The 16,432-nt window shown below is 36.8% G+C and overlaps 3 protein-coding genes across 4 annotated transcripts in view; all 3 read right to left on the bottom strand.

Moving 5' to 3' along the window:
• Positions 1-7,156, bottom strand: part of mcph1 (microcephalin 1) — a 34,458-nt gene extending 27,302 nt beyond the window's left edge. The window contains exons 1-9 of one of the 2 annotated variants that reach the window (XM_088012829.1): positions 6,818-7,156; positions 5,844-5,896; positions 5,666-5,757; positions 3,614-3,732; positions 3,416-3,500; positions 2,850-2,961; positions 2,644-2,775; positions 2,492-2,572; positions 1,155-2,243 (exon numbers count right to left, since the gene is read on the bottom strand). In XM_088012829.1, the coding sequence (XP_087868955.1) occupies positions 1,155-2,243; positions 2,492-2,572; positions 2,644-2,775; positions 2,850-2,961; positions 3,416-3,500; positions 3,614-3,732; positions 5,666-5,757; positions 5,844-5,874 (1,741 nt within the window). In that variant the 5' untranslated portion in view covers positions 5,875-5,896; positions 6,818-7,156. The remainder of the gene's footprint in view (positions 1-1,154; positions 2,244-2,491; positions 2,573-2,643; positions 2,776-2,849; positions 2,962-3,415; positions 3,501-3,613; positions 3,733-5,665; positions 5,758-5,843; positions 5,897-6,817) is intronic. The other variant, XM_088012830.1, reaches the window with a different exon arrangement.
• A 2,567-nt stretch (positions 7,157-9,723) lies between these two features.
• Positions 9,724-14,318, bottom strand: npy4r (neuropeptide Y receptor Y4). The gene is made up of 2 exons (XM_088013109.1): positions 14,110-14,318; positions 9,724-11,151 (listed from the first exon to the last, which is right to left on the bottom strand). Exons 1-2 carry the CDS (start codon positions 14,223-14,225, stop codon positions 9,759-9,761), a joined length of 1,509 nt encoding a protein of 502 aa, XP_087869235.1. The 5' UTR covers positions 14,226-14,318; the 3' UTR covers positions 9,724-9,758.
• An 18-nt stretch (positions 14,319-14,336) lies between these two features.
• On the bottom strand, positions 14,337-16,344 carry msmb (microseminoprotein beta). The gene is given in 2 exon segments (XM_088013111.1): positions 14,337-14,658; positions 15,309-16,344. Coding segments are annotated over 2 exon segments (240 nt in total). The 5' UTR covers positions 15,442-16,344; the 3' UTR covers positions 14,337-14,551.
• Between the last annotated feature and the right edge of the window lie 88 nt (positions 16,345-16,432).

The following is a 16,432-nucleotide window of genomic DNA, read 5'->3' as shown; positions in this document are numbered from 1 at the left end:
TCAAATCGGCTGAACAGTTATCCCAAATATACCAATTAAAGAAATACCTGTGGTAAGACTGTTTTTATCTAGAAAAACAAAAGTTCATTGTAAATGTAGCCTGCTGTTAATTTACAGTAGTTTAAAAAATCAGGACATAAATTCAATATCAATTTTAACCAAACTCAAAAAAATGTAAGCAATATAAATAATATAAAAAAATTAAGAGATTACCCTCTTGCATGTTTTAAGTGTAATTCCAGGTTAGGAATACGTTTATTTCCACTTAAAATGGCTACAATGGCACACAGGCATTTCTTATCTGGTGTCCGTTAGAGCTGTTTTATTAAGCATTATAAAAAAAAGAGTCACCACGTTTGAATCTCACATATAAGTGAAAAAAATCGTGCTAAGATCAAAAGAGCTGACTGAGGCCTACAGAGAGAAGAATGCAGAAGTTACAGCCTGATAAGCGATTGAATAAAATCTCAAAATAACTGGAAATCAGTCATCGCAGGTGGAAACTTCATGGTTTGATCTTGTTGTGGGACGACTTAAAACTGACTGAACGTGCAGGAAACCTCTCAAGCATCTGACATAGCCTGGCAGATGGGTAAGAAGTGTCACACTGAAGTTATTTCAGAAAAAAGAGAAGGTGAGACCAACTAGTAGGGGTTAGGGTGTCCTTTTTTACTTAGCTAGAAAGCATTTTGTTGAGTTGTTAAGTAGTAGAAGAAATCACTTTTCCCCGAGAGATTACAAATAAAGTTTATTTAAAAACTGATTAGTTATCTGCATGCAGGTGGTGGTCTTGCTAAATAGAAACTAAGAAATATAAGCTTTCCTTTCTTTCATTAAAAGTGTCCAACTGTAAGTATACCTGGAGTTTCTGAGGAGAAAATTAATAGATCAGGCCTCACTTTATGGTAAACATTTATTCATTTAATATTCAATTTTACGTAACAACTAAAATAAAGACGTCTTAAAAATAAGTACTCTGATTATTTCCTCAAAGATAAACCAAGTTTAACCATAAGTATTAACACATCCACCACTTGTAGGACTCAAACACTGTTATGGCTTCTACAATTCAGGATCCTCAAAATGCCAGAAATAATTACAGCACTGGATTGTTATTACAACATATTCTAGACAGGAATATTTGTACTACTCACTTTCAGAGCTATGACAATTTGCAGTTAAATCAGAGTTTTTCTGCTGCTCTGATTCTGTGACATCCTCTTTATCTAAGGGCGGGTTTCCCGATGTTGACGCTGGTCTCAGTTTTTCAGCATCTTCTGTAGTTTTACTGCTGCTTGAAAACTCCACAGAGTTTTGTCTTTGACTCACTTGTTTTACATCAACAGTGGGACTATTAGGTCCTAGGAGGGGGAATTCAAGGTCTCCTTGAACACGCCCACTGCTTCTTCTAGATTCATGCTTGAGATATTTGTCACAATGACTTTCTTCCAGTTTCCTTTTTTTCTTTTCAGATCCACAGATTCCACTTTTTCTTGGTTTCCGCCTCTTTGGAAGAGGGTCCAACTCAAAGGGTACTTCAATTTTGCTCTCTACGTGTAAACTGGGCAAAACAGGTCTTTTGTGGTTAGAGGGAGAGAAGTAGTCCTCGAACACATCGGTACCTCCATCCGTGGAACTAGAGGCAACATTTTTACATTCGCTGGGCACAGTGAAAGATCGAACCAAGGCAGAAAATGACAATCTGGCTTTTTTGGGTGTTCCACATTCAGTTTTCTTTGCCGGGGCACTTTTGTTAGGCGTTTCAGTTGCAGCTCTAACTACTGTTGCTGATGATGAACGGCGATTTAAAGACTTCACAGCATTTGGGGAAACTTGGGATTTGGTGTCTGTACTTGGCTTTTTCACTGGTATTTTTAACTTATTTTCAGATTCCTTAGGTAACACTCTGGTTGGTTTTCCATGTGACTGCCGTCTTTCTTTGTGGAGGATTCGGCTCTTACTAGGAGTATCCTGGACAGGACTCTGTGAAAAGTCTCCAGATCTAATGGTCTCTGACGATTTTTTTCTTACTGAAAGTCTTCTGGACTTTCTTTGTTTTTTTACTTTTTTAACTTCTTCGTCGTGAAGGCTAGATTTTGGCACATCTTGGCAAGGTGAGAGCCAAGGCTTCGTAGAGTCTCGTCCACTTAGATTGTGATCTTCATCATCAGATGACCTTTCTTCTTCCTTAGCAGGTGAACCACCAGGCTCAGCAACGAAAGCCTCATCAGACACGTCATCCGCTGCATATTGGACAAAAGAAAATAAACTGTGAATATTTCTGTTATTTCTGGAAAAAAAAAGAAAAAAAAAAGCATTTCATTTACATTTGTCACTATTTTTCTACCTTACTCTTCTTTGCAGTTAAAAGAAGCTGCATGACAAAGTCAAACATTCTGACAGAAAATAGACAGTCTAACAAAACAAAATGCAAATTATCTGAAAATGTACTAAAAACTATTAGTAATATGATTAGACTAAGTCTTCTTACAGATGAATTTGAGGAAAGTTGGTGTGCTTCCAAGAGAAGGCTTCAAACTGGTGGGTGAGCAGGAATCAGCCACGTGTGACGCTGAATAGCAAGAAAAGGTGTATCAGGCATTTATCAGTTTCACTAGATTTAAGTTTTCAGTTTCTGATTACCTGTGGGTGAAATGTTTTCCCGTTTTTCTTTCATATCTTTCAAGCGCTGTGCCATGTAATCAGATCTTTTTAATGCAGGGCTGTAAATTATTCCATTTTCTTGGTCGATAATGATTGGTGACGTATCCACAACTGCAAATAAAAATAAGTTAAGACGATCACATTCTGTGCTGTAAAATAAAAATAAAAAAATCCAGCATTCTTACCCTGAGGTTCTGACAAAGGCAGTTCTTTCACCAGTTTTTCAAATTTCTTCTTCAAACGCCAATCATTTTCAATCGTCCTTTCAGGAGAATGTTTTGGCAGCATGCAGCGATGCTACAAGAATCACAAAACCCCAAAAATGTTTAAATAAAAAGCAATAAAGGCAAACTCCAAACACCTTACGCTTCTTACTTTGTTGACAAAATTTGAGCTGTGGGAAAACCCTTTAACCTGCACACCTTTGTAAAAAGATATTACAAAATATAAGGAAATGCTATCAATTAATAAAACCAAAAATCACTTCAAAGATACTTTTTCACTGTTGAAAACTAATGAGTCTTAGGTGAAAATTTAAGGCAATAAACGAAACTTCTTTTAAAAAGCTTTCATTCACTCACTTAATACCTGTCATGATTTAGGCATGATCATTTAAGCAGTGGGTATTTTATAAGAAGTGACAAATTTACTATACTTCTTTCGATAATGTTTCTATTCCAACATTTTTTTTAATTTTTTTTTTACTTTTCCAGATTTAATTTTAGAAACCATTAAATCTGAATCTACTCACCTGCCTGTTTTTCATCACAGGGTTTTTTTCATCATTTAAAGCTGGAAATAAACTTTCATCTGCACGCACACCATCATCATAACACCTGGACACAGCAAAAATAGCAAGGGTTGAGAACACCATCGTCTAAACTTTTAGGGCACTCTCATGACTTAGTAACACTGCTTCAACAAAGTAAGTCTGAAAAGCTCCTCTCACCTTCCAACCCAGAGAACAGACACAAGCTGGACGTCCCGTTTCTTAGCTTTCTTCCATGTAGCTTGATGTCCATAGCTGAATACCACATGTGTGACTTGTTTATTAAATCCTTTTGATACCTTTAAAAGAAAGGTTAAAGTAGACTGGGTTACTGCAGTCAAACATTCGAAACTAGATAGTTGCATACAGGGTGTAAAAACATATAAAAATTTCTCAGTGTCTGTCTGACAAAAACAGAAAAATCTGAATAAACTTTCAGCTTTATAGTTCAGTTAGGATAATAAAAAAAGAGCATTGTTTACTAAATGCAAAAACAATGAGAATAATAAATGCACTCTTAGAAATGGCTGTAAATTTACGGCAAAATTCCAGCAGTAACATTCTGTTATTCCAAAATACGGTAGAATATTGTCAATTTGATGTCTTCTTCTGTTGTCATAATCAAGACATAATGCCGAGGTGGAGGCTAGGCAGCAAGCTGAAGGCTACAGCTTCTCTCTGCAATGCTCTCTGCCTTCGCAGGACCCCTCTTCCGTAGACCGGGTCGTTTCTCAAGCCCATGACAGAATAAGCTTGAAAGGATGCAGACCCTGAATTCGGACACAAAGCTCTAGTAGTCTGGAACACTTGTTTTTATATATTTTTTGCATCTCTTTTTTGTTTGCGTCTTTTTTTTTTGTTGCATTTGTTTTTCTCGTGTTTGCTGCGCGTTTAAACCTGTCGACCACCGTAGTATTTTAACGATTCTGTAATTTAGCTCTGCTGTGGTCCATATGGTTATGTGTATTTGTTATAAGTTGCATTTTGATCACTGTTATGTGTAGAGTGTTATGGGCTTCCCCTGTCTTACTGCTGACTTCCACTCACATGTGATGGACCTTTCATGTGGGCGGGGGATCAGGGGAGCGGAAGGACCAGGACCGATGCTGATTTGACAGAACACCGGAAGAGCGGAAAGTTCAGAGCCGCAGCCTCAGGAATAGCAGCTCGCTCTTATTTCTAATAAACCCTGTTGGCGGTACTACATCTGCGGTGTGCTGGCATCATTACAGTATTTACTTACAGTACACCACTTTAAAAGGTAATTACAGGATTGAAAAGGTAAATGTCCAGTAAAATACTGGTATCTACAGACGCCAGCTTTTTTTTTAACTGTTTTTCTGAAACAACGGTAAAAAAAAAAAAAAAAAAAAAAAACCTGGCGTCTGTAGCTACCAGTATTTTTTATTGTTCTTTCAGAAAAACGGTAGATTACCGTTCTTTCGAAAAAACGGTAAACCACTGGCAGCTACAGACGGCAGTATTTTACCGTTCTTTCAAAGAACGATAAAATACTGGCAACTATAGACGCCAGAAGTTTACCATTCTTTCACAGTATCTATACCGTACTTGCATTGATGGTAATCTACTGTCAGGATTAATTACGGTACAGCTACTGTGCATTTATAGTAAACTTCTGGTGTCTATAGCTGCCAGTATTTGACTGTAAATTTACAGGATTATTTCTTAGTGTGTGGAAATAACCCTAAGTATACCGCCAGATTATTTGAAAGTGGTTTACGGTGAACAATGTGAATGTTTTGGAGTGGCAGTCATCTCTAGGCTATACAGTGATCTGTTGGCTGATCTTACAAGCCGTGCACACCAAAGACTTGCATTAGTTTGGTTAGAAGAAATGGGCCAAAAATCTGAAAACTATAGTGGGAGGATAGCCAAAACATTTGACACAAGTCATATAGTTGATAAGGCAATTACATCAAATGCTAACAAAATGTATGCAAACATCAGAATTTAAAATAAAAATAAATAAATAAAATAATAATAATAATAATAAATAGTGTAAAAAAAATGTGATGATTATTCTGGCATTTAGTAATTTAAATCCTTTTGGTCATCCTCTCTAACCTAAAACAGATAAAAGTATAGTTTGAGTTGATGTCAGACAGTGAGGAAAAAAATGGTTATGCTTATTTTCATACAATGTGTGCAGATAATTGTGTTAAACTGTATGTACAATCTGAAAACACAGCAACATAAAAAGTGTTGTCTTACCCGAGCACCCATTTCCTCCAGCTGCTGGATGAAAGGTTTTGAATAGTTTGCTCTTTTATCCGAAGACCACACATCAACATAGGCAACAACATCTGAAAAGGCATTGGGCATAATTACACATTTCAACTTGAAGCAGCAGAAATCACTCTTAATCCACTGCAATAAAAAAATATGATACCTTTAAGGACTGAGGATTTGCTTGAGGTCATCACAGTCTTTAGTCTTCAGTTACTGAAAAGCAGTGAGGAAAAACAAAACTGTGTGGAATAAAATGTTAAATGGTTTGGAACATGTTCCATTTTATTTTCTGTTATGTTTTTCAATAAGTCACCTTTGGCAAAAACTACCACAGCTCAATGAATTATGTTTTTAAAGAATGTCCAGTTAACATTTTCTGTAAATATCTAAGTAAAAATAAATAAATAAATCAGTAAATTTCTCTCATAGAGGAGGAAGTAAAAGCAGGCAAAACAAAAACATGCATACCACATTGCAGTTAGTGTTTTTGTATAAATAAATTGCAAAAATCAATTCTTTTTGAGTGTCCTGATGTTTAATTTACTCTCTGGCCCACATTTAAATGTGTTACATTAACAACATATCAAATTTAAAATCTGATCTGTGCTGTATTACAAAGATTATGACGTAAAAGATAATGACGGTAGCATGTCCTATTTGGGTTCAAAATTCATGTCCGGAAGTAAGGCAGTTTTATGTCGAGCATTCGTCTTTTCTCTCAACTACACTAAAATATCTCAGATACTATATATTGCGATCAAACTATATTAGGCTAACAAAAGAACAACTTGAAGATTAAACCACACTTGAAGATTACAACACACGTTCTTTTGCTGATATACTTAACTATGAATTGCTTCATGTATTACCCTAGAATATAACCAAAAGCAAATTAACAACCGTAACTACGCATTAATCCGTGAATGTATGACCTTGTTAATATTCCTGACCAATTTTCTGCTAAGTTGGCAAGCTAACAATTTGTTTCCGTTAGCACTGTTTTGGTGTGGACTCCGAAACGTCATACTTCCGTTATATAATATTACCCATGTCACTCATATTTTGATTGTTAGGAGAACCATAATGTCGCAGTAAGCATTACAACGTATGTTTTAATGACTGTCTGGTACTTACTTAATATGTCAGCGAAGTTTAAATGTTAGTAACTTCAGCCAGCGAATATACATACCGCGTGCAGTTTGAGTTGCAACGCATTCTGGGACGGACGGGCATGATTGGCTGATACGTGACATACGTCATTTCCGTTCAGCTGGAGACAGATTGTTTTTTTTTGTTGTTTTTTTTTTAATAGAAGAAACCTGCTGAAGGCTGTTCTAGCCATACCACTTCGAACCACTTCTTGAATAATAAAATAGTCACAAAGTAATGACTACAGGACTCAACAGTCCCACAGTGTTGAGTAGTCTGTCAACAGCAGTCTATTATTGAGTGACAGCCTTCTTGTGAGACATAGATCCTTACTATAGGTGTCATCATATCTAATTACTTTTTGAAGAATCCTAAATGAAGACAGCCAGGTATAAAATTTAATAATATTTTATCCCAAAACCTTATATTGAATATATTTGATAATATAAGCTATTAAAAAAACTTATTCTTTTTAAATGTCCATTTAAATATATAAAACTCCACATCAGAAACTCAAATGGATTATTCTTACAAATTACTTAAGCTACTCATTACTCTAACTTTCTGCTGCTGCTGTAGCTACAGATTTTTCTGACCACGTGGAAGGTGTCATTTAAAGAGCCAAAATGGATGTTCATTTTTTATTTTTTTTATTTTTTTATTTTTTTTAGTAAAAATAAATAAAAAAGTATCCAAAGTCTATTGGACATTGCTTAACCAGTACTAACAAACAGAACAGTCAGATATACATTAGACACAAGTTGAAATAATAAATAAAACTTAAGTTGTGTCACCAACAATATTTAATGCAACAGTAACTAGTACAGAATAGCGATTTTAGTTGATATTTTAAAACATATTGCAGTATTTACAAATGAACCAAGATATTGCATTAAATGACACATATCTATCTGATATTATATTGAACTAAACCTTTTTTTGTTTTAGATCAGTAAGGGTTACCAGAATTAGTTAAAGCCAGAATAAAGTGAGAGAATGTTTTTTGAGAATTTTTTAAAACTTTCTTCAAATTCTTGTTTATGCAAACAAAGACTACTATTATTTAAGTTTGATTCAGTTTATTTATGTAGCACCAATTCACAACAAGGCAAGGCACTTTACAAGATAATCATTTCAGTCCAAACGTACAAACAAATTTGAAGTCAATTTTGCAGATTCCATCTGCACCCTAGTTTTCAAACAACGTAGTTAAGTTCAGTTTATTATTCAAACTGGTATAAATGTATTCTATCTTGGGAAATCCACCTGACTCAATCGAGTTGCTGATTTGGCGCAATCACTCCTTAATTAAAAACAATTTGGAAAAGCCTAGATGATAATGGCATTGCTTTGTTAGCTTCTGATAGAATAATTCACAACAAGTTAAACAAAGGCACACCTGTGGAAATATTTTCAGGCACACATCAAACAAATTTCCTCTTTGTGTCATCATGGGGAAAAAAATGCAATTCAATCAGCGAAGAAATCAGAAAGAAAATTGTTGACCTCCACAAGTTTGCCTGTGGTACAATTTTCAGATGCCTGTAGATGCCGCATTTATCTATTCAGATAATTACACACATGCGTAAACATCATAATGACACTAGGAACGTTTTGGTGGGAAATGTGCATATTAACCTCAGAACAAAACTAAAACCTTGTGAAAATATTGGCAGGGGCTGGTAAAAGAAACTAGTGACATGGGGTGAAAGACTATAAAACAAGGTAGAAAAAAAATTACCCCAAAACAAGATGAAGAGCCAGATTACAGATTGTGAATGCAATCAGAGACAAAGACCTTCATTTGTGGTGATATGTCCAGTGGTCTAATGAACTGAAGCATTTGCGAATAATAAGCATTATTAGATATAGAGGAAAAAGAGGGAAGTTTGCAAGCAGCATCATGTTATTTGAGTGTTGTGCTGCAGAAAACACTGGTGAATTTAATAAAATAGGAGCATCATGAGTAAGCAGGAAGTTGGTTGATGTCTTGATGTCATCAACCATGTAGCATTGAAGGATGATGCCCAGAATGTTTGGCCAATGTCACACAGTTCGAATGGTAATCTACCATAAACTACAGTAATGTAAAAGTCCAAATTTAAAGAAACTTCATAACAATCTCATTGTCATCGCTCAGGCTTTTAGTAAGTAGAAATAATTTTGGTAATGCTAACCAAGCTAAAACAAGATAACTTTAGTCTAAAAACAGTATCAGAAAACAAGCAAAAAAGTGATATAGTTTGTGAAATACCTGCTGAAAGGACTGAAAGTGGAAAAATAGTTTGTGCAGCAAAAGTAATATACCAATCAAGACATTTTAATGGATTTGGAAATGTTATTTCAATCATAATGTGAATTCTTAATTTTTCTGCCATTTGGTAAACAATACAACAGTGCCAATCTAAGCTAGTGCATATGTATTGCTCACACCCTTTTGAGCAAAAGCTACATAGTAATTTTATTAACACCATAAAGCGAAATATCTACACAGTCAACAAACAACCAAGGTCATCAAAAGCAGTCTAGCAATATCATAAAGCAATATGTTATCTTTGTCACAGAAATCACAAAACAAGCCTAATTTATTCTTCACTGTAAATGTTCACTTTTACACAGAACAACTGTCATAAATACAAAAAATACAACTTTATCACAGTAGTCCACTTGAAAACAAATACTGTAGTCAGTCTGACACAATGATTTTTTTACAGCAACTTTTAGCTAATACATTACCCTTAATATCTTAAAACCAATGCTACTATTAACATTTCTTATTTAATTATAGGGATGCACAGAACGAGAAAAAACAACGCTGTAGTATACACTTTACTTTAAACCACTGATAAAACAAAGAAAATCAAAGTCCAAAAACTAAAACGTTTATCTGCCTACATCCTATTATAGAGGCGTGACTTTTCTAAAGTCAGACTGAATTACTTCTGCACTGCAGAGGCACAGAGGTGCGAGACATCTCCATGTTTACTGTGGACATGGGAAAACGCTCAAACTCCTCTTCTTGTGGGAAACAGCGGCAGTGGAGCAGCACCTCCCGCACTTCCTGACGAAAGTTGGAGTTGAGGAAGCCATAAATTATGGGATTGATGCAGGTGGAGGACATGGCCAGCAGGTGGCAGAGGGAAAACAGGAGGTTGTGATGGCAGACAGGCAGAGCTTCCAGGTTCCAGTCGGACAGCACGTTGAAGATGGTGAGCGGAAGCCAGCAAAGGGCGAAGGCTGTTATGAGCGCGACCAGCATGATGTTGATCCGCCGGCTGTTGGTCATGCGCTGGTTTTCTGGGGTCCGGGCACGGTCCAACATGTCTTTGCGGTGGCGAAGGCGAACAAAAACTCTGACATAGCAGAGCAGCACCAACAGGAGTGGACCGCAGTATTGAAACAGCAGAAGCCATGTGGTGTAAGCCACCCTATGTTCGTGAGATGGCCAGTGCTCCACACAGGCTTCCATATGAGGAGAGGTGGGGACATAAGAGAAGAGAGAGCGATAGAGATTTAAAGGCACAGATGAGTTCTTGTAAGTAGCGGAGACAAGCTGAGTTGGAGATGCATTAAAATAAACAGGAGGATACAGTTGGGGATGAAATGGCAGGACTACATTGGTGTATGGCTCATTTGTGAGCAGTTGAAAGGCTAAAAAGGGTGTGGATGTGAAGCTGGCAAGAATCCAGATGAAAATGACAGCCATGTAGGCCTGGGGAATGCTTGGTTTCCATCCAGATGGGTTAATGATGAGTTGATGTCTTTCTAGAGCAATGAAGACTAAAGACAGCACTGACACCGTCACAGACACGCACTGGATGAATGGCACCAGACGGCACAACAGCGACCCAAACACCCAGTGGTCCATGAGCGTATAAATGACAGTGAAGGGGAGACAGAACATGCACACCAAAATGTCAGAGAATGACAGATTGCAGATGAAAATGCTGGTGACATTGACTTTCTCTCTGCGATGGGTGATGATGCAAATGAGGCCGATGTTCCCCACCAACCCCAGCACCATTGTAACACTGTACCACACCACAAGGCATGTAGTGAGGACAGGAGACATATGGCACTGCTCTTCCTGCTCAAGAACAGAGAGGTCTGACATGAGCTGGGTTTTGTTCCCTGGCCATTCCTGCACAGACTCATGATTGGCACTTTCTTTCTCCCAAAACAGAGAATGTGAAGAGGTAGAACCATTGAAGAGCAGAGGTGATGTAGGTAAAGAAGACAGGCTTGTGTTGGCACTGACGGACATGTCACCAAATCTCTCTGGACCTAACCATCCATTCCAATCTTTTGGAAACATACATCTGAGACAAGGAAGAAAAACAGATAAAAAAAAACCTTTTAGTTGCAATGGATTCTATAGGTCAAATGATCTGTTCATGTAGAAATCAATGACAATGTTTGGTAGAACTGTATTAATACTCAACCATGCCTATTACTGAAACAATTGCAAGAGAAAGGTCTTATATTGAAGTTTTTATTTAGAGAAAAGCTGATGAGCATCATCAAATCACCTCTGAAATGACTAATGATGGACATTAATGTTTGACAGCAATGCATTTATTGTGCCTCATGATGCATCTTCTAAAGGCTCACATGTTTTATAAACATCGGTTGAATTGATTGCTACGAAATTTGACTAATTTGTCATTAAGTCAGGCTGGGGGAGCCTTAGCAGTGAATTAATTGAGCAAAACCTGAAAAACACATCCACTGGATTCTTCTGTCAAAAATACAGCATATTAATTTGTAATACTGATCCAAACTCAAACAGCAGGGACCCGAACAAGGCCTTTTTCAAAGTAAGCTATATCATAGAATCTGGCTAAAATAGACTCGTGTGGTCAGTTTTGCACTGCTAATTTTTAAAATAGCCTATTTTGTGTGTAAGGCTTGCAAAACTACATATTTAGTGCACACATAATTTTTTAACTATAAATGAAGAGACTGTGTTACTGCTGTATGTCTGCGTCATGGGGCCTGCTCTATGTGGATGAGTCACATAGATCAGGACAGAGATTTTCAGAGTTTAGCTCAAAACAACAGTTAATAGATTTGAAGCAAAGTTTAGGAAGCATGGTAATTTTTACAAAGTTTCGTCACTATGTGATTAACTGTAATCATGTAAAAATATGTTACAAGCTGAATTATAAACAGAAACAGATAGAAAACATGCTAGTGGTAGCCATAAACAAATTTTTAAAAGACATAAAACTAATCACTAAGCTGAAACTTAAATTAGGTTAGCAAGAATATTTTTGAATATGCTCAAGCTGTTTCTTTGAATAATTTAAGCAGGGACCTAATATTGCCAGAAGTCATTTTCTGTAGGAAGTTTGAGGTCAGTTCAATCTGAAGAAACAAGGAATCACTTGGTCATTGGGGCAGTTTTTTATGTTCCAGCTATTAAAAAAAAAAAATGTCATACTTATATATTCATACTGTAAAATACACTTTGTTGGACCTGTGTGGGAAAAATCCCACTTTAAACAAATCCTAATAAGAAATCCTATAGATACCAAAACCAAAATATACATATATTTTTTTCACACCTTATTGTTTGACTTAGAGTAGTAACCAACCCCATTTTCATTGTTTATTTGTACACGCAAAGACCTCTCCATTCATTGCCCAAATATTCACACACATTTCAAGATAAAGGCAACAGCTTTGTGACTCTAAAATTATTGCGCGTACCCTGCAGTACATATTTGTCTTTTTCTCTTTAGCACAATGACTGATGTGGTACGTCAAAGTGAAAGGGCGTGACATTGTCGGAATCCTAAAAATGGATTCAAGCTGTCTCCCCTCAATCCTTGGACATGTGCTGTGAAAGCCAACATCATAAACAAAATGAAACTGTCACTTTCTATTAGCAGCACACGCACTTAGCTATCAGTCACTTCACACTGCCTCCTTACTAACCTACCCTGTCAGCGTGTGGACTGAGCTGTGGGCAGTGTGGCACAGCACTGATCATCTTTTCTTACGGGGTGGCAAAGCAGTTGTATTGCCACGACCAGCAGAGCTTAATTCAGAACCAGGAATAAAATACCCATTGCTATTAACTATTTCATATTGCACTGATCCAACAACACAGACTGGACATTCAGCTTGTAGGTGTTGTTATTCTTGGTCCCATCCTTGAGCTGAAGCTGTAGGTTGAGAGAACATCATGACCTGCCTGGCTCCATTTGCTCCACTGTATTCTTCTTTTCTCCCTCATCAAAGTGTCCTCCATTGCTCAAAATAGCCAAAATAGTAATGTACAAATGGCCGACCATAATTTATGTTCACCTTGGGTTTTTCTTTGTGCTGAATACAGAGGGTTTTCCTTTTTCAGTCTAAGAGCATATTTCCCCCACTTTTTATTGAGAAAATACATTTTATTGAATGTGTTACAATTTCATATTCTATTTATCGGAAACAATTGATCTTTGATGATGTTGTGATTAATATTCATTGAGAAAATTCATTGTAATAATATTATGACGTGTAAAAACCTTTGATGCTAAGCCTTTGGGGAAATTAAATGTGTTTTTCTCTGTATAAGTGGAGTCACAGATCAAATGAATGTGCCTGAGAATGAAAATCATAGGCACACTTGATGCGTTTGAAACAAAAAAAGCTTTAGTGTAATTAAACTGCTTATTCAGAAAACATTTAATTTTAATTTGTGTAAGCCGTGCCGCTTACATCTCTTTTTCTCTAAATTGCTTCCGTGAATCCATTGTAGATATGCCCAATGAGACTGTCCACATGCATGCTTTTTGGGACCAATTTTCTTATTTTTTTGCCCTCTGTGTGTGGAGGCTCAGAGTAAAGGCAGCTGGAATCCGTTTGGTCTTCTCAGTCTGTAATAATGACCTGAATCCCATTGTTCTCTGCTTAGGGTGTCACGGATCATGGGTGAGTCCTCGAAATACATGTCCACTGTAATGAGATTTGTTATCTTCACCTTTCCACACAGCGCTTTTGAAAAGGCTTATCTTTTTCTCAGTTTTTTTTTTTTTGTCTTTTTCTTTTCTTCATTTTAGCTGCTAAAACTGCACACACTTCTTACAAAACAACAACAATCAAATACTATTGTGTAAATGTATCATTCAGAAAACATTTATAAATACTTAATAAGCAAAAAAAAAAAATGATGACAAGACATAAACCACACTGCATGCAATATAAGTGACTAAATATTTAGAATCACTGCCACTGAATTATTATCTTATTCATTACATCATTATTGTCTGGAAGACATAAGTCACTCACGTGTGGCGGAGGCTGAATGAAGAGTTTCTGTGATGCCTGGAACACAGGAGATGATGCTCTGGACAGGTGTGAGTCCACAGGGAGGAGAGTTAAAGAAGGAGCTGAATATCATAATAGCCAGAGCGTTTCTGTCAGAAACAGCAGCGAGGGTAGAACAGCTATAATTGGGCTGTTGGAGCCGTTTGGGTGCCAGAGACCCGCCGAGAGTCGATCTCTGCTGCCACATAGTGGCGGGATCGTTAAACTACATCAGCTGCTGCAAGCTGGAAGGTGCACCTTTATTACCAGCTGATTTTCAGTTATGACAAGACAAAGTAAGATAGGTACTGCTGTTTTATTGGCTATATGCTGAGCATAAACTGCATAACTCCGTAATACAATCATGAAATAGCATCAGGATATTGGATTGTCTTAAACAGTAGAGTCTGGATTGTGTTTTCAGAAAGGATAACACGGCTGTGTTTTGTCTGACTTCTGCACCATCTTGGCAGAGCAGGCGTCTTTATCCACAACAAGCTCACACTCCTCAGGGATATCCACGGTGGCTTCATCAGGGATCATTCAGACCATAATTGTCAAGATGGTTTTGTAAGCTAGACATAGTTAAAAAGAAAGGAGAACAAATAAAGTTACTGGGTTTTTTTGTTTGTTTTTCCACAATTTGTCACATTACAATGTATTATGTGATACACAAAGACAAAGTGGCACATTAGTGTGAACTGCAGGGGAAAGGATTTTATTTAAATTTTAACATTTTTACAATTTTTTAACAATTTTTCTTTTTTTTTTTTTTTTTTAGGAAATTGTGGCATCCATATGTATTCAGCCACCATGAGTCAATACTTTGTAGAACTACCTATTTTCTGCCATCAGAGCTGTATGTTGTTGGGGTGCGTTTTTGTCAGCTCTGAACATTCATCCATCACATTTTGCAAAATTTGCACCATCATATCAGGAATTTTTCAGGTCTTGACGGTGATTATCAATAGGATCTGGACTTTGATTAAGCCAATGAAACGTAGTAATATATTAGGCTTATGTTGGACTAAGTAGGTGTTGAGAACGAGATACGATTTCATGCAATTCGAAGCTTATGTTTGAAATATTAAGAAGGAACACAATTTTTGTTTTGTAAAGAGTGACAATTGTATATTAGCAACATTCAGGGAAATGTTGTGCAAAAGAGAATAAAAGCCTTACATGCTGCAGCAGCTCAAACCCTCCTTGGTGCAGGAGCACTCCATGCACTCTCTCACCCATTCAGACCTAAATCCTCGCTCCTTCCCATCTTCATCCACACACCCTGTGTGTAAACAAATTGAACCCATTTCAGAGAAGCAGGTGACGTGTTTGTCTCTGATAAATCCACGTCAGGTGCTAATCCTTTCTCTGTGTTGATTTTTGTGGTGTGGTTTTTAAGTGATGTGAATCTTGCATTAGGCGTTAGCAAGAATTCTTTAAGCTTGTGAGCTTTCAATCATGCTCGTCCTAAACGCTTGTGAGGAGCCAAGCCTTTTGTTTGCATCTCGAAAAACTAAAGCAAACCCCAGCTGGCTTTTCTAAAAGCACTTCGAGTAATGAAGAAAGCTTTCCACCTTCCCAAATCATCGTCTGCACTTTTATTGTTTATGCTACTGTCTGTCTCTGCAGGTGGCAAGATATTACTCACCTTTTGGAGGGTTTGCCAAATCTTTTATCACCAACTCCTGGAAGAAGCAGTCAGAGTGACATAGTACAAAAAGACCCAGCAGACAAAAAAAAAGTACATTGACAGAAGGCTGTAGAAAAAGACATCTGTGAACAAGGTGTTTTATGACATTGGATGAATTCAAATAGTTAAAATTGACGTTAAACGTGCCTTTTGTTTCTCTTTGTTTCAAAAAGAACAATGCAATTACAATTGCCTGCAACGTTATGGCTTATGAAAATTTTATGTTCTATATTATTACGGCACGTGAAAGAACGCATCGACTTACATTGTTTCTTCTGCAACACATAATCTATATTTATTATCTGCAGCACAAAAATCATAAGCTTTCCCTGGCTGAATCAAGCAAGATTAATTGTTCTAGCAGTAAAAAAAAAATTGCTTCAATAATTTCAAATTGGTTTAACCCACAGACAGAATTAATATTTTTAGTTTTACTAGGAGATAAAACATTTTCTCCTGTTTAAAAAAGGCTCACTTCAGCCACAGAGCTACCTAAAATAACAGAAATGCTGTTTTTTAAATTTTAGTCAGAAGTTCACAAAAACATTTAAACTGTGATGACAATGACGCAGTTAGGGAATTACATAACATTTGTATATGAACCACTA

This window comes from Poecilia mexicana, unplaced genomic scaffold (genome assembly GCF_051168715.1).
Source record: "Poecilia mexicana isolate PSO_F unplaced genomic scaffold, ASM5116871v1 scaffold_15, whole genome shotgun sequence".
Lineage (NCBI taxonomy): Eukaryota > Metazoa > Chordata > Actinopteri > Cyprinodontiformes > Poeciliidae > Poecilia > Poecilia mexicana.
This window is presented reverse-complemented; position numbering and strand designations above follow the sequence as displayed.